This window comes from Dryobates pubescens, chromosome Z (assembly GCF_014839835.1).
Source record: "Dryobates pubescens isolate bDryPub1 chromosome Z, bDryPub1.pri, whole genome shotgun sequence".
NCBI classification, from domain to species: Eukaryota; Metazoa; Chordata; class Aves; order Piciformes; family Picidae; genus Dryobates; species Dryobates pubescens.
Window position 1 is genome coordinate 128,105,746 of NC_071657.1, and position 24,001 is coordinate 128,129,746.

The window sequence follows — 24,001 nt, forward strand, 5'->3', positions numbered from 1 at the left end:
AGACTGTCATCTCCTTCTAATACCTTAATTCCATATGCTGCTGAATGCTAGCATATGCATAAACAAGCTAAGGTACATCAACTGATCAAGCCACCCTGTCCTAGTTTTGAGCCACAAGCTGCCCAGTGCCAAAGGACAAAAAAGATGTTTTACCCCTTCCCAAGGAGCAAAATAAAAATGTTCCACAGTGGATTGGAAGTTTAAATGGAAATTCTATTTATAAATATATACAAAAGGTATCCAGGTGAAAGGAAAACATTAATGAATTAGGCTCAGTTCTTCACCTGGGCCTATCAGGCCAAAACCTTCCAGAGCCTTCCAAAAACCTCCACCCCACTCAGCCTCAGCAGGCTCAAGAGCAGCCAAACTGCCTCCTGCCCCCCACTAGACCCAGGCCTACCACAGGCTTCAACAGGCTCAGTGGCATAGATGGAAATTCACTGCCAGCCAAGACCAGGAGAAAGCTTCTCCTCCACAAACCACAAGATAATAGCACGCACATCCTGAGACAGAGAGGAGAGAGAATTTGCTGCACCTTCCCTTAAATAGAGAAATAAAGGAAAATGGAATAGAATAACAAATTACAATATCCTGGGATGAACTACCCGTGCCCCTGGGACTCTGTAGCCCTCTGGAGGACGTTTCTTTCTGGTTATACCAACTAACTCTTGATTTCCCTTAACCTACAACACACCCAAATTTGTGGTGCACAGTGGTAACACAGAACTTTGAGGCCGATATTAAAAGATCTCAAGAAGAAAACATCTTGCAATTTATTGTAACATAAGTAGTAAACATCTGAGTGTGTATTTTTACACAGGTAAGAGTTAGGGCTTGCTGCAGGTCTCTTTCAAACACTGCTGAACCTTATATAAACCCACAAATTCAGTATTATTTTTTTTTTCTTTAAAACAGTTTTAACTGTGAGGCTATGAAAACAGAGTGACACATAAAAAAATTTCAAACAAATTATTTCCCTCAGGGTAACATTTTCATAACTAGAGGAAAACAACAAAAAAAAATTATGTACATAAATATATATATATATATTTATATATAGCAAATTACAGTTTCCTGCACTGAACCTTTATCAAATACACAAGTATTGAAAAATACTGGGTAGGGTGCTTTTGCCACACCTTGTGGTCTCCTCAGATTCGAACAAGCATGGAAGACAAGTTTCTACGGAGGACACAACTTGTTCAGTGATGCAAGCTCACACAAGGATTAAAAAAAGAAATGCAACAACAACAAACCCACAGCAGAAATGCCTGGCATTTCCAGCACAGGCATTTTTAACAACAAACCACAGATCCTCAACTTTTCCTCAAGCACAAGCCCCAGCACAGTGTCTGTGCCAGAAAGATTTATTCTACGCAACAGCCATCACCTGCCAGGGGCGATGAATCTGGGCAACGAATGTGATGCTCATCTTTGTCCACTGGCTTGTCAAAGCCATCATTTTTCTGATAGACAAGCTGGTAGGGATAAGTCAGGTTTTTTTCAGATCCCCATAGAAACTGTGCCCTTTCTCTTGAAGCTTGGCAGCCAATCCCATGAGCTACAGACAGAAAACAAGGCAATAGATGGTTTTCTGGCCATGAGCTTCCCAAGGCTCTAAGAACTGTGGTTACTAGCATGATGGGACAGGTTGAAAAGGGTGAGACCACGATATTTTTGAGGACTATGTACACAGTTATTTTGGTTTTGAAAATAGTAAGCATCCATACCACACATTTCATTTCACCTGGCACAAAATATTAAGCTCAGGTTCCTAATGCATAAATAATGATGTAGACTCCAATGACCTTACCAGACACTGTCTTCCAAATATTGCAGTTAATAGCTAGGAATAAGAGTCCCATTTTGGTGTCCTTCTGAGCCCACAATACAATCATTTATGGTATAAAAAAACCACTTGGTTGTCTCTGCACGTTAGTGATGTCTGGAACTTGGGGAAGTGTAAATCCAGTCCATTACAATAAGAGTCATACTCACAATCATGAAGATTATGCCAACTATGAGAAAAACTAGAGCCTGAAATTGGAAAATAAAGTTTTGTTAATAAAGCAAGTGACTGAGCAGACTGTAGTTCAGAGGATGTCCTGTTGCATCCACATTTATGCAACACCCAGGGCATGAGTTTGGGTAATTCCCTGTGACTGAAGCCCAACTAATGTCATACAGGGCTATGTGAAATACGTGAATCAAAGTTAGCCCAAGAAACCCAGGCTTTACAAGACTAGTTCTGGGAAAAAAAACCCCAACAAACCAAAACCCACAACATAAAAAAAAGACCACACTTTTAAAACTACAAACTATAAACAAATGAACATTACAGGGGAACAGTTTTTCTTTAAAAACTGACCAATTTCCAATGAATCATCATTGTCTCTGAATCAAGAAAAGCTTCAGAGTTAATCCTTGAAATCCTTATTAGACAAGCAGGTAAGCCCATCTCTCTTTTCTGAAGGCTTTTCTGTATACATTCAAGTGATTGAGATGCTTATAGTACTCTTCACTTTAGCAGGGCTTTAGTTTTATCATAATCGGCCCACACGCTTAACAATATTGTGCTTTGCAACACAAAGATGAATGCTGCATGTGATCTCAGTGCAGGGTGTGAAATTCTAGACGTGCTAAACACAGCAACGTGAAGAACTAACAAAGAGACATCCAAAAATATTCACTGTGTCTCTAATAGCAGCTCCAAAAGTCATCATCAGAAATAATTCTATGATAACAACCTTTCTTTTTCACACTTGGCAGCATGATTTTTATGAACGTGTGTATAGAGAGATATCTATGTACAGCTGCTTCATCTGTTTACATCATGTGCCTGCAGATGCATTTTATCAGTGACTCTTCTGATTGAATTTTCAAAGGACATCTCCTGGGCAATATTGTTAAATGTGCAGATAGCTATTGATGTCCAGGATGAAAGGTGAAAATGTGGCAGTCCAACATAACATATAAACGCATGCTGTGTGTAAATGATAGACCTTCAGATATGTGTCCTGTAGGTGTATGGAACTATCTCAGTGAGCAGTTCTCTATTACTTAATTATTTCTGCAGTACAACTTCCTTCTTAACCTTGACCTCAGATCTTTCTGTTAATCTGCAGATGGCCTCCTAGCATGAACCAGCAGCTCCTTATGTACTGTTTTGGTATTATTTATGCAAATGCAGGCATTAACTAGAGCTTAGATTGGATTAATTAAAAACCTTTTCCTAGTGACTTAACCTAGACTATGCTGTGTATCAGTAGGGCACTAAAGGTTTTGGCTTGTGAAGCCTGGCTTTTCATGCTACGGTGACTCACACTGCTGGACCTGTATTTTGAGTGAGAAACTACCATTTGTGAGCACCTGCTGGATGTTGCAAGTCAAAGGTCTGAGTATTTGTGACCTGTGGAATGCACCCACCCACCCTTCCTTTTGCAGTTGCTGCCAGTTCCCTTACCCCAATCTTCTGGGGAGACTTCATGGGCTCCTTCTCAACAAGCCTCAGGTAGAAGGCAGCAGGGAGGATGAAAATCAGCATTGTAGCAGAAGAGGCACCTGTAATGGAAAGAAGAGTTGAGTGCTGTGCTTGGACATGTAAGCAATGTGGTCCACCTGCAAAAGACAGCATGTGGGGAGGTAGTTGCTCTTTCAAGCCTAGCTGTACAAAGAGCTCTGTCTGTAGACAGCATTTGTGAAGAGAGGTAGGTGTCCAAACAGGCACTTATGCCCAAAGAGACATTTCTTACCAAGAGGACTTGTTCTTACTGGTATAGCTGCCTGTGATATGGATATCTGCATGTGAGCTGGTGAAGCAAGGACAAACAGGTGCTCCCAGGAAGTTATGATCCTGGAAAGCAGGTATTGAAAAGAGGCATAATCTGTGCCCTCTGTGCCCTGGAAGTGCCTACTGCTCTCCTCTCTGTGTTGTGACCCAGGTGTGAAAAGCAGGGAAGAGCAAACCAGCTGCCTGTGTTGAGTACAAAATATGAAAAAGGCAGAAAGCCCATACAAGTGTCTTTCTCAAGGGCATCTGCATCCCTGAATACTCAGCAGCTCAGAGCATGGTCAGAGACCAAAACTAACCAAAAGAAAGGCAGAAAGAGAGAGAGCTGTGAATATGAAGTGTGTCACTTTCCTCCTTTTTCTAACATTGCTGTTTGGAAGTTAATACATTGGGTGCAGGTTATAGATGCCCTTACCATTTTTTCTATTGTGATTGTTTGATTTCTTGTGCTTCATGCAAATTTGCAAAGAAATTGGGTAACACTGAGCTGTGACTGTCAGCTGTTTTTTGGAATTTCCCCCCTTCATTTTATTTGGTGTTTATATTATTCTGCAGCAAGACTCAAACTGAGACAGTCATTCACTCCATGAATGTAAATACGTTGTGGAAAGGATTAAGAGAGTAAGCAAAAAAGTATTTATGAAGCCTACCAATGAATCCAAAGATGTCTTTAATAGTTGGGACAAAAATTACAAGGAGGTTGTTAAAAGCAAGAATTACTGCTGCAATCAGGAAATGTCTTATCCAGCTGAATGGCCTTTTGGGAAACAGCAATGCGCTGATAGATGACCGGATCTGTAAGAGAAAAACCAGCAGGGAAAGCAAAACAGTAATTAATTTATCTGTGCTTTTCACTTTTAAAAAATGATCTGTGGTAGTTACTTTTGCTGTGGGAAATTCTGGCTGCAGAAATCTGTTTGCAGTCTTCCACTCCCTTAATGTTAATCTCGCTCTGATGTAGGTTCCTTGAGAACTAGGTTCACATTTTAATGCAGAAACTCAAATATTTGCCATGTGAAAGAGAGTAGGGTGTGAAATCAGGGACATAAAATCTCTTCAACTGAGATGCTAATACCAGCAAAAAAACCCCATCCCCAAAGAAGCCCCCACAATGAACACTAATCAGCAGGCCAAAAATGCATGGGTGAAATATGAGTTACTGTATTCCTGAACCTGATCCCTCTGAAAATCCCACAGGAGTACTGTCATTTATTTTTATGAAAGAAAGAGCATACTTCTGTTTTATTTTCATTAAATATGTACATATACATATCTCTGTCTCTCAAAATAAGAGCACATTTTTTTCAGTGCCACTTGGAAATGATAAACCTAAAAGCTATTTGCAGAGGATCCTTTTTCCCCCTGTGCTTTCTCACACAACACAGAGGCAGGTTTTTTTGTATTTTCATCAGCAAAGATGGCAAGTAGGAAAAAGGTTAAGAGCAAATCCCTTTAGTGGCTGGAGATAGTGTTTCTCTGAAGTACCAGGATTAACTTAAAAGACTTGAAATGTGGAAGCTGAACAAAAATATTTGTACACTGAAAGAAGCTCAGAACTCATTTCTGTTTGGTTGTTTTCAACAAACAGAGAACTGCTTCCTGATGAGCTTGGCAATTCAATAAATGTATGGGGTTCTGGCAGACTTGGAGCCCATCATTTGAAGACACAGCATGAATTTTGCACTTTGTGCTTTTCAGAGGGAGGCAGACTGCAAAAATTTCATTCCGCCCCTGAACTGGTGTAAACAAATTTTATTCCACCAAAGAACTGCTGCCTGCATTCCTGCTCACTTATTGTCAGCATCTTGCGTATAGTTTCTCCTGTGATATGGTCCTTAAAATGAAGCTGTCTAACTGAGGTTTTACAGTGACTAATGGTACATAGCAGTGCAATAGTTTATTTATTTTTTTCCCCCCCAAGAATAAACTCTGACTATGATAAAGTGCAAATATGGCAGTTGATAAAAAAAAAGTAGTTGATACAACTATACTGCTTATTTGGAGTAATTAAATCTGCTGAGCTGCCTGTCCTGATATGCCAGCTTTGTTTGATATGATGGTTTACAAGCAAATGATTATTTTCTTGTCAGTTCTTTTAATAGGTCAGTTATTGATGTGGTGTGTATCTGCTTAGCCATTACACATTATTCAGGTATAAAAATGCTTATACAGAAAGCTAAATGCCTGGTTATGGAGAGATGAGGTCAGAAAGGCCAAGGAATGGCTAGAGGTCTGGCAAGAGATTCAAAGAATAACAAAAAGGGCTTCTACAGGTGTATCAATCAGCAGAGAAAGTGAAGTTATGATCCTCACCCTCTGAGGAGTGAGAATGGAGAGCTGGTGTCAACAGATGAGGACATGGCTGAGGTGCTCAATAACTTTTTTGCCTCAGTCTTCACTGGCAATCTTGCTCCATCCCCATCCCGAGTTGAAGGACCACTACATGTGGACCAATGGGATAAAACCCCTCCCACTGTAATGGAAGATCAAATTCAGGAACCTGAATATACATAAATTTATGAGACCTGATGTTCTGAAGGAATCCCGGAGTTCTGCAGGAATTAGCTGATGTTGATGGAAAGCCACTCTCCATAAAGACCCTGGCGACTGGAAGAAGGGAAACATTGTGCCCGAAGGGTAAAAAAGGGGACTCTAGAAATTAGCAACCTGTCAGCCTCACCTCTATGCCTTGGAAGATCAGGGAACAGATAACCACGAAGCTGGAGCACCTCTCCTACTAAGACAGGCTGAAAGAAATGGGGCTGTTCAGCCTGGAGAAGAGAAGAATCCTGGGAGACCTTATAGCTACATTTCAGTATATGAAAGGAACCTAGAGGAAGGCTGGGGAGGGACTGTTTAGAAGGGCTTGCAGTGATAGGACAAGGGGCAACGGTTTTAAACTGGAACAGGGTAGATTTAGGTTGGACATAGGAAGAAGTTCTTTACAATGTGAATGGTAAAGTACTGGAACAGGTTGCCCAGGGATATGATTGAGGCCCTGTCCCTGGTGACATTCAAGATCAAACTTGATGTGGCTCTGGGCAGCCTGATCTAGTTGGAGGTGTCCCTGATCTCTTCAAGGGGGACAAGATGACCTTTGAGGGTCCCTTCCAACTTGATGAAACCTGTGAATCTGTGAAAATGCTCCACCTAGCTTTTACAATGCCCTTGTTTTGTTTTCCCATGAAGACCAATCAGTTACTTAAGTCCAATTGAAGCATATAGTCACTGGTTTAAACATTCAAGGCAAAGCACTGGAATGCTCTAAGGTAGATGAATGGATCACTCTGAGTGCTTTACACCAGGTCTTTTTTTTTTGTTTTGGTAGACAACCTGGAGCGGTTATCACTGCTCTTAGGTATTTGTCAGCAAGCCTGGAAACAGTACCTACATAGAGCTCATGTTTGCATCCAGGACAACAGAGCAGCAGGATGCCAGGGTCAGTAGTCTTATCAGATGGGAGCGTTACACTGTGACATGGATTCCTGGGAGCCTGCCAGCAGCATGATGCTGGGCTTATACATGCCATACCAATGGCACACCACCTTCCAAAGCTTAATGACCAGACTCAACTGTTTTCTCCCTTGCTGAATAATTCAGGGAAGGCATAAGGGACAGTCCTGTTCATTCAGAAGCCTGGAGATCTGCTTTTCAAGTGGGGATTGATCCTCAAGGAGGGTCAGTACCTCTGCAAAATGGTTTGTTCAGCTGTTCCTTTCTGTCCCTGGATAGTGCAATTTTTCCTGTGAACAGTACCAAGAAGTTCCGAACTTTGCTCAGACATTTGACTATGTGTCTGAGTCTTAATTGCCTGTGTTTTCTGGCACTTGGCTTCCTCCCCTGTCCATAGGCTCTAGCATGCAAGATGTGCACAGGGTCTCTGCCCCTCTTCTTTGGCTGTCAGGTCTGGCAGTCTTGCACAGCACGTGGACTGAGCTGCACATGCCTGGAGTTTGGATGCTACAGTAGGTGGCTATGTCTGTATTAGGGAATCTCATAAGTGGTTTCAGTATATCCCTAAGTCTTTGGTACTTACATTGCCACTCTGATAAATATAGCACAGGGAAAGCCAGAGGGAGACAGAACAGTTGTTCCTGCTTTATTTCTGATTTATATATAAAAACTGATTTATTTCAGTCTTTCAGATTGCAAATCTAGCTACCTAAGCTTCTTGCTCTGGTCAAACTGCATATAAGAAAACAGACTCCCACAAATAAAAACTGAGCCTTATTTGTCTTCAGTTAAAGTCTGTGCTGAGTACTTATTGTCAGTGTGCATGGGCAAGCCCCAGTTTCAGCTTTGGCAGCTGTGTTACTTACAGGAAAAAGGACGAGGGGCACAGTCAGGGTTACAGCCACCAGCACTGCCAGGCGAACTGACAGCAAGAGGCTGTCAAAAGTGTAAACTCTGGTGTATGTGTGAAGTAGCTCATCTTCAACTTCTCCTATGAAAAGGGAGCAGAAAGAAGTTAAATCACTTAAACAACATCTGCACCTGCAGAAAGGTCTTTATACTGCAGCCAGATAAGATCAACTTCGGCCCAGCTGCTGTCATCAGATACATGCTATGGGTTAGGCACGAAAGAGGAATTTTCCTAACATGACCAGTACAAGCCCACTGTTCAGGGATGATGAGAGTAATGCAGGTCTGAGGTGATGCTTTGTATTCCTGTATCTCTAAAAAATAGGAAACAACTCACTGAACTGGGAATAGCTCTCTTTGACCTCTGCCCAGACATCCCAGCTCTTGCCTCAGTGATAGAGAGCAGATTGTGCTGTGTCATTTACTTCCCTGCAGTAATGGGGAATCTAATGAGGTAAAAAGAGGTGCTGTTTGCATAAAATGGTGTGCTAATACAGGGGCTACTCTGTTTACCTACTGTTAGTTTAGCTCATCCATATTTTTTTTTACACTAGAATGATTTGCACCTGTTTTTCAGCATAGATGAAGCTGAATAAATGGCTTCAGATCTAGGGTGGGTAGAACGTAGCAATGTCGTGTAAAACAGTTGAGCAGTAGAATATTTTTAGTGTGGTCACTCTTGGCCTTTGCCAAGAGCCAAGTTGACAGCAGCTTGTTCTCTGAGTTTACAAAATCAAGAGATGCACAACTAGTCCCCCTGGTAGGTGTCTCTGAGTATCCCATGAGTGAAGAACCTATGGCCTGACAGCTGCATAGATTTTATTGCTTAATCAGGAGGTTACACACTGTGTGTTATGTTTGAATAATGCTTACACATGGATTAAGGCATACAGAAAATACATGAACACTTGAGTCTCTGTGTGATAGAAGCATCTTATCTGCTTTAAAATGGGAGGGAAAATTCTGTGGAGAGTGGGGATTTGACCTACCATAGAAGGTGAGGTATCCAAAGAGGGCAGCCAGAAGATACATGATAAGCATTCCAGTGATGGAGATGTTCGAGACATTCTGCATCCGCTTTCGAGAGCGACTGAAGGAGGAGAGAAAGAGAGTAACAGAATAGCAGTGTTGTTATTACAAAGCCTCTATTTGTACAAGAAGTACTCTGACAAGTCATAGCTCTGCTGACACTAGCTAGTAAGCTCACAGAAAGTAGACTGGGTTTAGGGAGCTCTCAAAGTGTTGCAGCTCTGTGCAGACTTGCAAAACAGTGTTGCAACTCCATTTCTAGTGCACACTTAGTGGCAACACATAAATGTGCTATATTATTTTGGATATAATTATGCACATACTATTCATCTTGACTGGTATGTCTTAAATTAAAAAAATGGAGTATCTAAAATTGCAGGGCTGGTAATAGTAGTAAGCATGAGCTTTCAGTAAGCTCTGTATGAACACACCCTCATATCTACATAGGGCTGTTCTGCAGTTAAAGAAACTCCTGCAGGTCAAACTGGGAGGCTTTTTGGTCTTCCCCCCCAAAAAAAAGTAGTTTAGTTAAAGATCTGGTGTAAGAAATATTCAGCTTATAGAACCTGGAACCATGTTCCCAAGTCAGTTAAGACTGTTTATTTCCTCTGAGGTTAAACCTGCTTTAATAGGAGGTAATGGGTCTTAGCCTATTTGAGTTTTGCACATGGCCTCCTGTAATGTAATTCTTGCTGCTGAACAAATGTATTTTCTTAGCCCTTCCCAACAGTCAGCTCTGTGCTGATTTAACCAACTGTAGTTAATTTTTGGTATTTGATAAGGAAAACAAGGCTGGGTGAAGGTCTATGTAAGACACCCAAACTAATTGCATCCTAAGAAACCTTAAAAGTAAGCAGCATCTGACCTAGACACGGAACTCATTATTTTGAGAAACCAGAATTATCTGTTCCAGTGCAACCAAGTTCCCCAGCATATTTCACACCATTCAAAGGACTGTCCAGATTCCTTCTTTCCTAAGTAAACATTGGTCATTGTGGCTGTCTGAACAGTGGTTCCCTGTCATCAATATCTGACTATTAGGTCACAGCAAAGCCAGTATTTTATTACTATGAAAAGCAATAGTTCATTAGCAGGTGGGTGTCTACACACCTGCAACAGATGCAGAACATGTAGAAAGTGATCTCTAGCTATGGTTAACTGCAAGTATGGGACAAAATTCAAGAACCTTACTCTTTCAGTTCACTGTATATTGGTAGCACCTCAGGGTGGCATACGAATGCAAATGCCAGGATGGGTATTGCATAGGCAGTCTGTAAAATAAAGCTCCCATTAGTAAGAATGGTCACTGCTGTATCTCTGACTTTTGGCAGTTTAGCTGTGGTACAGATGGCTAAAAATAAGTTCTACGGAATTTCCCTTACCCGTGAGTTGAACACAAAATATTTTGGCTGACACAGGTCACTACTGTCGCTGTGCGCTTCATATTCCACACCACTCTGGGGGGAGGTATCTTTTGGCTCCTCAAGTCCTGGCAAGTGCCCAGCTGTGTTGTCCATCATGAAATTCACACCAGAACTGAGAGACTCATTTGGTAGCATGATAAGATGCATTGGCACTGTGCTGTTGGTGGAGGTCCAGTTTTCAATCCCGTGGTTCACCATGGGAAGAGGACAGGGTATTTGGGATTTCTTGAAGATTACCTACAAAAGAGTAGACACTGTCATCAGAAGAGTACAATCATAGAGGATTGCACTTAGATCCAGGGCGTGCCCACATAAGTATAAGCAGCCACACAGAAGAGAGACAGGAAAGAAGGGGATCAAGAAACCCAGTACTAGCACTTCTGTTTCTCTTGCAAGAATTTGTTGTTACTCTGTCTATGCTGTTGTCCTTCTTTAGTTTTTATTCTCAAATGTTGCTTTTTAGGCTGATTCTTTTTACTGTGGCTTCATTCATCAATAAGCTTGTTGATCTGATTCACTTGCTATTCTAATATCCCTATTGAATTATCATGTTAAGAAATGAAAGTGTTGCACAGTTTACAGTAGGCTCTCTGTTTGCTTAGAGGCAATACCCAGGCAGTCACCTACCGCACTGACGAAGAAAACCATACAGGTCAGCGAAAACCCACTTGTATAACCAAGATAACCTGTGTGGCAAGAAAAAAACCCAAACAACAGTTCAGCTGTATATAAATTCACAATCCTAAACAAAAAAAAAGACACTATATTAAGTGGGGCATAAAGCTTACCCAAGGTCTTTAAAAGGGAGAGAGGAAGAATAATCCCAACTGTTACGAGTATGATGAGGTAGTTCCCATTTAGGTACCACTCTCTAAAGGGGAAGAATAAACCTTCACAATCACTAGAATTAACAACAAATAAAAAAATTCATCTGAGGTTTGGGCTGGGCAAAGATACCTACCCAGAAGTCTCCTCAAGTTTCATAAATGCTCTGATCACTTCAGGTAGTTCATACTTAATAATAAAGAGGTAGCTTGACATTGCTGAAAAAAAACCCCAACCAAACATTGTCAGAGAGAATTCCAACAAAAATAGTCTGTTTAAAAAACCCTAAAAACCTGCACCAAGCACCCCATCCAGTCTCTTCCTAAACACCTCCAGTGATGGTGACTCCACCACCTCCCTGGGCAGAGCATTCCAATGGCCAATCACTCTTTCTATGAAGAACTTCCTAACATCCAGTCTGAACCTTCCCTGGCACAGCTTGAGACTGTATCCTCTTGTTCTGGTGCTGGTTGCCTGGGAGAAGAGACCAGCCACCGCCTGTCTACAACCTCCCTTCAGGTAGTTGTAGACAGCAAGAAGGTCTCCTCTGAGCCTCCTCTTCTCCAGGTGAAGCAACCCCAGCTCCCTCAGCCTCTCCTCATAGGGCTTGTGCTCCAAACCCTCCCCAGCTTTGTTGCCCTTCCCTGGACACGTTCCAGCAAGTCAACATCTTTCCCAAACTGAGGGGCTCAGAACTGGACACAGTACTCAAATCACTGTTCAGATCAAATTTATACTCTTAACTTTCCTGTTTGCTTTTCTGTTGTAGATGAGGTTTGTGGGTTTTTTTGTTCCCCCCCCCGCCCCAGTGGACCATGTTTATCCAGATTCTGCAATGACTTTAGTTGTCAGTGCCTCTACGTCTCCTCATCTACGTTTCTCCTCCTATTCACAGCTCCTTTTTTCTTCCAGTTCTCTACTCCATTTATATATATATATATATATATATATAAATATATATATATAAATATATATAACTTAGTTATACTGTGATACTTAGTTATACTGTGATATAACCCCATCTATCTGTCAAGATTCCTGATGGAAGGGTAGACTCCTATACATCTCATTTAAATGTACTGCCAGAGGGCATGATTTTACATTGGCCACAAAGAAGTCTTTAGAGACATATGGATCAGTCTAGACAAGAGAACTAGAGGAACAGAGGAACAGCTTCTCCTCTTCAAAAGGGGAGCGTGCTTACTTTCTGAGATCATCCACAATTGATATCCAGGCTTGAGGGAGGGAGAGAAAGGAATAGGATCTTTTATGAACAAAATCAAAAAGTCTCTTTCAGTGGAGAAATGCCTGGGAAGCAAAGCTGCTCTAAAGGAAAAGCAATGATTTCCCGATGGAGAGTTGCAAAACGTGCCAAGTTCCAAGAGAGAGGTCACCAAAAAAATAATCTACATACATTTAATTGATGAAGTATATTTCAACTACCTCTCCTTATGAAATCTGGAAAAAATTACCAACTCCTTTGAGTTTTCAGATATGGTGTTCTCCAGTCTCCTCAAAAGCTTTCCCAGGGCAGTAAAAGGAAATAAGGTTTGTGGCATGAATGCACCATTCTGCCACTACTACTCACATTGGTAAGTAGTCACCTGATCTGAGAGAATGGAGGTTGTTTCATAGACATTTCACAGCAATGTCAGTCTCATACACCTCAGCATTTTAGAGAGATTGTAACCCAACTTTCATTTCAAGGATAGAGTTTGGCTGGAAAATGAACTACTGAAGAATCTTTCTTTTATGGAGAACTCGGAATCATGTGTTGTTCCTTCTAAGTGAGAGTAATGTTTTCTAAACTGAAACAGATGTTTCAGTCTTCAGTGAAGAGAACTGGTCAGCTCCTTGAGGACAGTCAGCCAAGACATTTTAGCCATCATTGAAGGCTCTTCACTGGTCATGGAGAGATCCCAACCAACTAGCTTTCACCAGCCACTGAAGTGCCAGATAGCTCCTGTCCTTCCTTATTGCAATAGAGTGCATACTGTACCTGGCTGATCCGTTTTAGCCTGACAGAAGAAAGAATGCACTTGTGCTTTGTAGAAAGGCATTGAAATTAGAAAACCTTTGTTGCTCACCTCCAATGTTCTGCATTGTAACTGAAATGAAAACACCACACTTCCCAGGCCAGCCAAATGCCTTTTCTCCCAGTTTTTCATATATTAGTGATCCTGAAACAAATACAACCAAACCAAACCAGAAATATTGGCACACTTGAGCTGCATTCCAAGGTAAAATTCATGCATGCATTAGGGACTCTAAGTTAATCACAGCCTGGTCATCATACCTCCTTCTTTTGCTGTCTTCAGTAAGAGGTGAACAGAGTAGAGTGACAGTATTGCTACGCTGAGCAGCAAAATCCTGCAAGGCAAAGCAGAAATAAGAATCCCAAGCAGGACATCAGAGACACTCAGTTGATTTGAATGTGCGCTTGCTCATTCTCATGAAGTTCAAGGTGTGAACAGTTTTCAGCAAGTTTGTGCTTTGGACTCCCAGTGCTAAACACAGAGATAAGTGTCAGCTCTAGCTTACATGTGAGTGCAGTTGCACTTACACAATCCAAAAGCCCCTCGAGTCCAGGTAAATGCCAATTCTGTGTAATTCCACAAGGATAGACTCTTATATCTTCATAAGACTGGACTAAATTAAAGAGATTTCTCTGTGTGTCAGGTCTTTGGCCTCTTATGGCCTCACTGATCCCTCATTCAAATCTCTCTCCTTACCCAGAGCTGTTAACTGCTCCCTCCCACCCCACCTCCAAACCATGACTGTGACGGTTCCTGGTTAATCACTACTTTTCATTTCTGCCTTGCCATCATGGGGTGCTTGGTGCCATGGGTTAGTTGTTTAGGTGATGTTGGATTGGTTGATGGGTTGGACGCGATGATCTTGAAGGTCTCTTCCAACCTGGTTTATTCTATGTATTCTATGTATTCTATGTATCATGAAGTTTTGGAGTTTAGGTTGAGATGACTGCTTTGCAAAGCACATTAGAAATCTTGCATAATGCTAAAGCACCCCATGACACTGGAAAATCTGCTCTTGGAGCACTTGCAGCATACTCTTCTAGCTTAATCTGCTTGAGGGTACTGGTGCCTGAATTAATCAGTTCCTTCCACACATTTGCATCCTATGTGATTTCAACTATCTGCCTCTTGTGAACTGCTGGTGAAAAATGTAGCGTTGTGTGATGTTTTCAGGGCGCAACACCATGGGCAGCATATCTTATTACCGTAACCATCTTGGCATCAACCTGAACAAGTGCTGGTGCAGAAGGGGATGTAATGATAACATGAGAGAGTTGCAAATCCAGATTTGCCTTACTTCGTGGAAGTGTAGAAGGTTGTTCCCACCCCTTCCACTCCACTGGACATGCAGTTTGGTTTAGATACAGGATGCACTGACAGCCAAGTTCAAAAATGAGTTACAGTCTGAGAGGAGACACCAGCCCTGGGGCCAGATGGTGGCTACCAAACCATCACAATTTTCTGTGAAGTTTCTTTCTCTAAGAGAGACAGACAGTGCTACAGGCTTTGTGAGATCAAGATCATCTCTCATGCTGTGAGCTCATGCAATATGGTAAGGGGGAATCATATCTGAGGTCTCAATATATCCTGCCAAGATTGTCATCCTTCTTGATCAGGGCCACCTGTGCAGATGACATTCAGACAATATCCCTATGTCCTGACACATGAGTTGTGGTAAACTGAAACTATCCTGGTTGCGCATTCATGCCAGGCAGCAGAACTGATGTTTCAGTGCATGCTCCATGCCATTGCAAACCTCCCCTTTGGGAGAGGATGATGTAATGGGAACTTCTGTAGAGCTTCTCAGTTTTAAGAGCCCTCCTTTTGCCTTCAACTTTTAGACCACTTTCCAGTGTGAAGACACTTGAGGAACATGAGATCAGTAAATTAGAAAAACGTAGACAATGCTGCCAGCATAATTTAATTAGAATTAGTGTCCAGTAATTTCCATTTAGTAGATAGGATTTTTCTGTCCCACTAAAACTGAAGTCATGACCTATGTAAACAGAGGAACCTCCAGCAAGTGGATGCATTCCTTCCTCTACCCGAAGGGAGAATGTTGTCATGCAGAAAGTATGGAAACAGGATGCATAACAAAGCAAGCTATAGGTGGAGAGATCCTTTGTTTCTGCTTTTTAAGAATCCATAGTGTTGCTTTATCATTAGTCCTTCCTTTAGCATTGCCAAAAGAGCTAATATCATTAGAATCACATCAGATTTTGTTTAGCCACCTGTGAATCTATAGAGCCTTAAAAATAAAGATATGACAAAGGCTATTTTTCCCCTCTAGTGAGGTTTGATGTAACATAGTTTTATTTCCAATGATAACTTATGGCCATACTACTTAGTATAAGTGATCAGAGACAGCTGGAAGAAAAAATATTCTAGATTTTTCTGACTCTAATGCAGTCAATTTTAGAACTGCCTTCCATTTTTGTATCAGCAAAACCTATATCTAAACCTTTTGAGTGCAGGAGCTGGGAAACACTTATCCAGGACATCTTTTGCATCTACAATTAATTTTCAGCTAAAAATTCTCCTGGCTTAACAAGCAGTGTTTCCTAGCAACTGGAGGCTACATATAGCATGTAAAATGTTGTTACTGTCATACTTACACAATCTCCAAAAGAAAGAAGTTGTATAAAGATAGCCATGCAACCTGATTTAAAGGCTTCTTTGATTTCAGTACTAAAAATCAATGCCCTGTTATCATACAGTCCTGTCATACCTTATTCCAGCATCAATGGGGATTAAAATTAAGGCTTCTGTTAAAATTAAACCCAGTTACTACAACAAGAAAACCAACTGATTTTTTATATATATATATATATGGTACAGTTTGTCTCATTTTACAGGATTAGCCATAGATTAAAAACCTTCTCATGGCTACCTGTTACTGTCTATCAAACCACTTTGTATAGATACTGTATGTCAGCCACATACCATAGTTGTTGTCTGTGCACATAGAGTACAAATAGACTTGAGGGAGTAACATGAAGTCTGAATAAATTTGTGAGTTGTTTTGCATGCAAAGCATGCTGCTGTTTCAGACATTATTTCCACATAGTGATTAGGTAGTTGGGATGATGTAAATATATGCTTTATGGGTGATTGACTTCCCTTGTTGAATTCCCATACTGAACCAGCAAGAATGCTGGTGTTATTTTAGGACTGCTATACTGTTCTTCCCCTCTGAGTTTGACTGCACACTATCAACTCAGTTTTGTTCCTGATACAAAACAGGACTCTAAATAAATAAATAAATAAATAAATGGATTTGTCAGCAGTGGATGGCTCCTTCCAGTGCAGCTAAAATGTTTTCATTACAGATTACCTTACAAAACTTTTAAGCTAATAAAACATGCTTAATGTACCTCTCTAACCACAAAAAACTTTAGCTCCTGCTCATTGCTTTTATTTTATTTCCTGTCTTTCCTATGTACTTACACAAAAAGGATAATTCCTGTGTTGGCCATTGCATAGGAGAGCCCTAAGATGCCGCTGCCCATAATGGCATTGCTGAGGTTGAAAGAGGACATTCCAAAGGAAGCTCTGCCCCGGTGCTGTTGGGAGCAAGAACAGAAAATGCTAATTGATTTGCATTTCATTGAGCAAAACTGACTATCCTCATCACCAGTTTTCTCTGTGTTGGTCTTTTGATACTTAGAGGTAGAATTTTGTCCAGGTTGCTGAGTCCACAGGCTCCTGCCATCATAAGAAGTGTCTTTTACCCTCAAAGGCAACTGTGCCGGTAGATGTTTGCCACTTCCCACTCTCCCCATGTCTCAGTAGGGAGGAGGACTACATTCCCAACAGGTGACTGAGGTGATGTGGAGACAACTGACTACGTCAGCAGCCTCTACAGAAATATGTGTTGTTATCTAATACATTCCCAGATTATTAATCCCCCCCCCCCCCTTAAATGATTTTTGTTCTAATTCAGATGACTTTTTTTTCCCCCACTTATGTTTTTGTAAAAATATTCAGGTCAATAAGATTTACTTTGTAATTACCTTTAAAAATGAATACAACTTACATATTCTTCCTTATATTCTTCCAATTTCTTTTTACCCAGATAACCATTTGTAAGGAACTTCTGACTTTCTGCATCATCATTATCAAATGGACTGAACACAGGGAAAAAAAGAAAAAAAGGTAAGGTTTATGACACACATTATGCTCAAGTAGTGCCTTTTGTCATTAATGAAATCTTTCCTGTGATATTGTAATGAATATTTAAAAACCCTTCCAAAACTCCCCCTCTTTTCTCCTGTAAGATTCTCATGTCCAATGGCATGTCCAATAGATCTTTGCTTTGCTTTGGAATTTAGTTTTAAACCCAGTAAACTTCAAATTCTATCTGATTGCAGATGTTGGAAAGTAACAATTCCTTCCTGCTGGCAATGTGCTAAAGCTGAGCATGTACCTGATGATGCCTGAGGAACAAAGAGCCTATTGGAGACATGTGCAGCGGGGTTTGGCAAGTTGCAATCTGGAGGCTTATGGATAGTTTTGAGATATCTTTCTCAGGCCACTTTCTCAGGGGTGCACCAGGTGCAGGTGCTATTGTGGGTACTGCTTGAGGGGGGGCTGTCCCTGTGGGAGCACTGAGCTGCTGCCCTCCATGCCTTACCCTGAAAACCATTCCTTCTCTCAGCATACTCAGTTTGCACCTGAGAGTGCATTAATTCACATGTCCTAGCTGACTGGAGTGGCTGGAAGTTGCCACATTGGGGGTTAGGAGCCTGCAGAGGCAAGGGAGGACTGAGGCTGCCCCTGCTGTGTTGGGTACACCATCCTCCAGGACAAAGGGCAAGGAATGTCAGAGGTGTGGGAAACCACTAGCTCAACAATCACACTAAATACTTAGGAAGTGTTTTTAACCCCAGATGCTGTTACTAAAGGTTGCTTTCCGATTACTGCTTCCTAGCCTTAACAGAAGAGCCTTCCCATTTAGATGCTTACCTCCTCATTGCAGCCTTTTCTGAATCGACCATCTCTGTGTAGTTGTCTTCAAAGCTTTCTCCACTGTTGCTCTGCTCATCAAGTTCGATGTTGACTTTTTGCAGCTCCATGCGATCCATTAGAGTGGTCATCGCTTTCCAACACACACACACACTAGCTCCTTCAGGGTAAACAGCACCGTGCTGTCTGCTTGCTAGTCCTCTCTACCATGTGGGGACTGCCAGAACACTCTGTTCTGCAAACAAAACACAGAAGAACTCATTAGAGTTTTCCTCAAATTAGACAAACCAGTGTGAATCATTTGGTTTGTGTTTGTTCTTTGTAATAGCATTAAGAGGAGAAACCGTTGTAGACCAGGAACGTTCTGGTCAGTCATAATGTCCATTTATGTGCCAGAACTTGGTACTTTGTCTCCCTTGAAATGGTAGGGTGCAGGGCTCAATGGATGAACAGTGGATATGCAGCACCTAGTAAAATTATAAAGTCAACAGAAAATAATCTCTTGAACTGTTGCTTTTGAATTTCTAGGCAACGGTGATGCAGAAGTGTTCACCGTTGGAAATTAAAGGAGTGTTATTGGTGTTTTCCTACTACTGCTTCAAGACGTACATACTCAAGGGAAATGCTCAGTGCCTTAAATCACTTGTTGTGAGATTAATGTTGTCACAGGTTTAAACGTTTTGAAACTTTGCCCCTTTCACTGGGATCTGACAGAGGTGTGCATCTCTGGTCACTTCTTTGATAATTAGGAGATACAATTCTGATACAGCAGTTTCTGGTTCTCAGTATGTCTGTCTGTAATTCTTACTTGTCCCATGACTAGAAGGTCTGTCTCACACAAGGTGAGATAGAAGACTGAATAGAAGACTGACTATCTCTACCCTTGTCAGAAAAATTTCTGCCTTTAAAGAATCATATGAATAAATGCTCCACTTTGTTTCTATATGGACAAAAGGAAGCTGTACAAGATGAAGTTACAAAGTGGGCTTCACCTCTGGGATTTCAGAGTTTCATGTTACAGTCTCATTTGCAGATACACATTTAGATTAATTTGTTCATTGCCAGATTCAAGGGGAAAACACTACAGGAACCATTGCAGTTGTACAATACTTTTCCCTTCCCAAAGGTACTCCTTGACGCATTTTATATTTCTATTTCACAGCTGAGGAGACCAAAGAGCACACTGGTGAAAGGAGCAGGCACAGACCAGAGAACACACTGCTGGCACACCTGGGCACAGCTGCAGGCTCCTGGCACCCTACCTGCTATCTTGCAATCTCTGACCCACTGCATTTTTCGTAACTATCACATGCTAAGTGCAATCCAGCACCACATAATGACAATATCAGAAAACACTGCAAGAAATAATTTGTGTGTCTGTCTCTTTGTAACACTAAACCTGCAATTATTTTATAGCCTTTTTTTGCTAGTTTTGCATTTACAGGTCCTTGCTTGATGACCAGACCTTCACCATTCTCTGCTACTGATCACATGGTGTTCTCAAGAACATCTACAAATGCATTTGTAGTGGCAAAATGTTAGAGTGCTTGGGCTTTAAGTGTAAATGTAAACTTTAAATACCAATTCTGGAGGCTAAAACTGACCTCAGGCCAGAAATTAAAGCCAAATTCCTTGCTTCTTACTAAGAACATTCTGCTAGACCAGACAGCTGAAAAGGAAAACAGTATCACTGTGCATTAGGAGATTTCCTACCAGAGAGAGTGGCTGTGTTTACTCCTTTCTTCTGTGTATGAGAGGGTGAGTGACTTGGGCATCAGGGAAAAGCTGCCAGCACTATCTGGCTGGGGGTTTCTGGAATAACTCCAGGAGAAAAAATAATAACAACCCTCAAATGGAGCCTTCCCAATTGTGGTTTAATTCACAGAAATGTCTTGAAATGGAGACACTGCCCTGTCTGGTAAACAAAGTCCTTCCTATTCCTGATGCTAATTTTAATGAGTGGTGTAAAAAGCAGACAAATCTGACTTTGCTTTGCCCTGTTCTAGCAAAGAGTAAAATCTCCCCTGTGAGAACTGCCTAATGTGTGTTGGAAAAGTATCTTTTCAAGAAGTGGCAATCCAAAAATAAACAGAGCCTCAAAGATCTGGGAAACAGAAGAAAACTAAGCAGAAAAATTGCCAGGACTTAAGTTACAGAGAGATTCGACTGAGGAGGAAATTCTGTGCAGCATGGCAAACAGAGTTTCAAAAAAGGAGCAAAAAAACCTGACTGGAAATCCCTTACAGCAAATATAATTTTCCTTTCAAACCCTTATACAAGTCATGTAGTGAAGGTGCAAAGAGTCAGGTGACAAAATGAAATCTGTTGAGAATCAGGTTTCTTGCAGTTGTCACTCTTTTGATAAACCTCAAGGGGTCTGTAACCATGACCTGAAAGCCACTGGCATAAATTTGAGCTGAGTGAGAACTACAAAACAGGCTTGATACTAGATTTGAATCCTGAACATCCTAATAACTGTAGTTACAACCAATGGTGCCTTTAAATGTGAGCAGAAGTTGGGAGAGCTGTTCCTTAGTTGGTAGAAATCCATATCTTCATGTTCCTAATGCTGCAAGGACGGAAGGGTTTGGCAGGACACCAAGGTATCAGTAGTGCATACTCCCCATGAGGAATATAGAAGGGGTAGAGCTGCCACCCCTGATGCCTCTCAGTTCACTGCTCAACCTGCAAAATGTTATTTAGAAACACAGGGATGCAGTAGCTGGGGATGCCAAGCTGCCTTTATTTAAAATAAAATGTTGGCTACAACTACACACTGTACCATGCCCAAGCTCACTGCCAGCACTGGTAGATGGGTGCTTGGTTGCACTCCTGCAAGGGTTTGTGCTGACTGACCTTCTGCTTCTGGGTAATGACCAGGCAGAAAGGAGGTGATGGCATGATGGGTCACAGCCACCAAAGTCAGGCAGGACTGGGTCCTGCTAGAAGCTTAGCACATGATATTGGAGAAGAAATCCCAAAGTTAATCTGCATTATCTTCCCTGAGATTTAATGCTTTCTGTATCATAGAATCATTGGATTGTTAGGGCTGGAAGGGACCCCAAGGATCATCTAGTTCCAGCCCTCTTTCCATGGGCAGGGACACCTCACACTAGATCAGGTTGCTCAGAGCCGCATCCAGCCTGGCCATAGAAACCTCCGGGGATGGGGCTTCTACCACCTCCCTGGGCAACTTGTTCCAGTGTCTCATGACACTCATGGTGAAGGAATTCTTCCTAACATCCAATCTGAATCTACCCATTTCTATTTTTGTTCCATTCCCCCCAGTCCTATCACTACCTGACACTCTAAGAGTCCCTCATCTGCTTTCTTGTCAGATACTGGAAGGCCACAATTAGGTCTCCTCAGAGCCTTCTCTTCTCCTGGCTGAAGAGCCCCTACTCCCTCAGTCTGTCCACATAGGAGAGGTGCTCCAGCTCGCTAATCATCCTTGTGGCCCTTCTCTGGACACGTTCCAGCACATCCAGATCCTTCCTGTAATAGGGGCTCCACAACTGGACACAGTACTCTAGGTGGGGTCTCACCAGAGCAGAGTAGAGGGGGATCAGAATTTGATGCCTAAGCCCTATTTTAGGCATCCAAATCAATCATGACTTCCTTTCACTACAGAGGAAATGTGTATGTTTGGAAATAACCAAAACCCTCTACACTTCTTTTCCCTTCCCTTTAGTTAAAATCAGAGTATTTTCCACTTATGTTTGCATATAAGAAAAATCTCTTAGCTCTACAACTTGACTTCAGTGTAATGGTAGTTTTGCTTTCTTGTGGCATTTTACTGAACAGAAGAGGTATTTCTGAAATTATGGCATTGAAATGTAAACACTTGGTGCAAAAAAGATTCACCAATAATTAGTGGGAAGTTATTTAGCCCTATAAAACTATTTTGATCTTCAAGTGCTCCTCTGCATAATTTAACAGTTTTCAGCAATGATTCAGGAAATTACAAAATTTTTGGCATCTGATTTCACAATGTTATTGATTTCTGTCCAGTGCAGTTAGGACACTGAAAGAATGGACACCCATTGGGCAAACAATGCCAGGTCACAGCTATGACTAACATTTTAATAGATTTTACAGTATCAAGATTTCTCAGCTCTGCCATGGCACCTCTAACAGACTTTGCCAGATTTCTCATATTCACAACAATGCCTTTGTAAGACTAGTATCTGTGCAACTATTTCAATATGAAATAAGTGTTGTCACTGTGAAATAAACACTTAACATGCCAAGCCTGCGATCACAAATTCAGTTATTTAAAGACATATCAGCCAAGTAAATCAAGAGCTTTGAAAAAAAATTCTCAGAAGTTAGTCAAGGCTTGCAAAGGAAAGCAAACATTCATTTCTTAAGTGTCTGGTCAATTTTAAACACCTTTTGCTGCTTCTCTGGTTTGCTAGGTTTTGATTTGCTCTAGAAAAAAAAAAACTAACACAAAAGAAGAGAAAAAAGAAAGAAGAAAGAAGAAAGAAAGAAGAAAAAAGAAAGGAAAGAAAAGAAAGAAGAAAGAAAGAAGAAAAAAGAAAGGAAAGAAAAGAAAGAAAAAAGAAAGAAGAAAAAAGAAAGGAAAGAAAAGAAAGAAGAAAGAAAGAAGAAAAAAGAAAGGAAAGAAAAGAAAGAAGAAAGAAAGAAGAAAAAAAGAAAGAAAAGAAAGAAAAAAAGAAGAAAAAAGAAAGGAAAGAAAAGAAAGAAGAAAGAAAGAAGAAAAAAGAAAGGAAAGAAAAGAAAGAAAAAAGAAAGACAAAAGAAAGGAAAGAAAAGAAAGAAAAAGAAAGAAAAAAGACAGAAAAAGAAGAAAGAAAACTGAAGGAAAAAAGAAAGACAGAAAAAAAGACAGAAAATAGAAAGTCAGAAGAAAGAAAGAAGAAAGAAGGAAAAAAAAAAAGAAAAGGCTGAATTTAATTCCTCAAGTAAGACCAAAGACATTTGACAACACACTGGCATACCATGTCAGTAAATCTTAAGGAACCAGTTCTTCACACTGCACTTATATTTACAGTTAAATTAGATTTCTAATTCTCAGTTTTAGACACATGGCCAACGTCTAAAGTACACTGATCAAACCTTGTGAAGAAAAAGAGTTTTAGATTTACCTCTGAGTCGAATGGGTTCTCTTGCTCGCCTGCTGAGCAGGTTGCACCTTTTAGGAATTGCACCTGTAATGAAAAGTTTGCTCATGTGCAACCTAGAGCAGTTGGACAGTGATTTAAAGACAAATGGGAGTGTATCAGATGAACCAATCAACAGCTGCTACACCCAACAACTCCCTTTGACAAACTTGCGTCAGCTCTTTTTTAAAAAGAGGGGAAAAAAAAGGAAAAAAAAAAAAAAAAGAGAAGAAAGGTAAATCAGTCTATTGGAGCACACTGAGGGCAAACATCTCAGTTACCAGAGCTATTTGCTCTCTGAGCATAGCCCTGTTACAAAATGCACTTCCACAGAATGCTTCACCCGGGCTTCATCGTGCTTTCGACAGTCTTGATTTGTGAATGATGCCTACACGTTAAATGTGCAGCGGTACAATAAGTCTGGAAAACAGGATCTGGGAGAAA

At 41.0% G+C, this 24,001-nt stretch overlaps 1 protein-coding gene across 1 annotated transcript; it reads right to left on the reverse strand.

The window, feature by feature from the left end:
* Nucleotides 1-1,024: 1,024 nt before the first annotated feature.
* On the reverse strand, nucleotides 1,025-23,662 carry SLC38A4 (solute carrier family 38 member 4). The gene is made up of 16 exons (XM_009899247.2): nucleotides 23,543-23,662; nucleotides 18,432-18,666; nucleotides 17,503-17,593; nucleotides 16,914-17,029; nucleotides 13,727-13,800; nucleotides 13,518-13,610; nucleotides 11,567-11,648; nucleotides 11,394-11,476; nucleotides 11,233-11,291; nucleotides 10,564-10,842; nucleotides 10,373-10,452; nucleotides 9,142-9,242; nucleotides 8,110-8,234; nucleotides 4,441-4,585; nucleotides 3,464-3,561; nucleotides 1,025-2,037 (listed from the first exon to the last, which is right to left on the reverse strand). Exons 2-16 carry the CDS (start codon nucleotides 18,560-18,562, stop codon nucleotides 1,936-1,938), a joined length of 1,659 nt encoding a protein of 552 aa, XP_009897549.1. The 5' UTR covers nucleotides 18,563-18,666; nucleotides 23,543-23,662; the 3' UTR covers nucleotides 1,025-1,935.
* Nucleotides 23,663-24,001: the final 339 nt, after the last annotated feature.

Excerpts from the sequence above, each read along its gene's own strand:
- SLC38A4 (XM_009899247.2), bottom strand. The coding sequence starts at position 18,562 with ATGACCACTCTAATGGATCGCATGGAGCTGCAAAAAGTCAACATCGAA. Across the intron at positions 11,649-13,517 it reads TACAATGCAGAACATTGGAG|CAATGTCAAGCTACCTCTTT; the intron begins GTGAGCAACAAA and ends GTTTTTTTTCAG. Across the intron at positions 11,292-11,393 it reads CTCCCTTTTAAAGACCTTGG|GTTATCTTGGTTATACAAGT; the intron begins GTAAGCTTTATG and ends CTTGCCACACAG.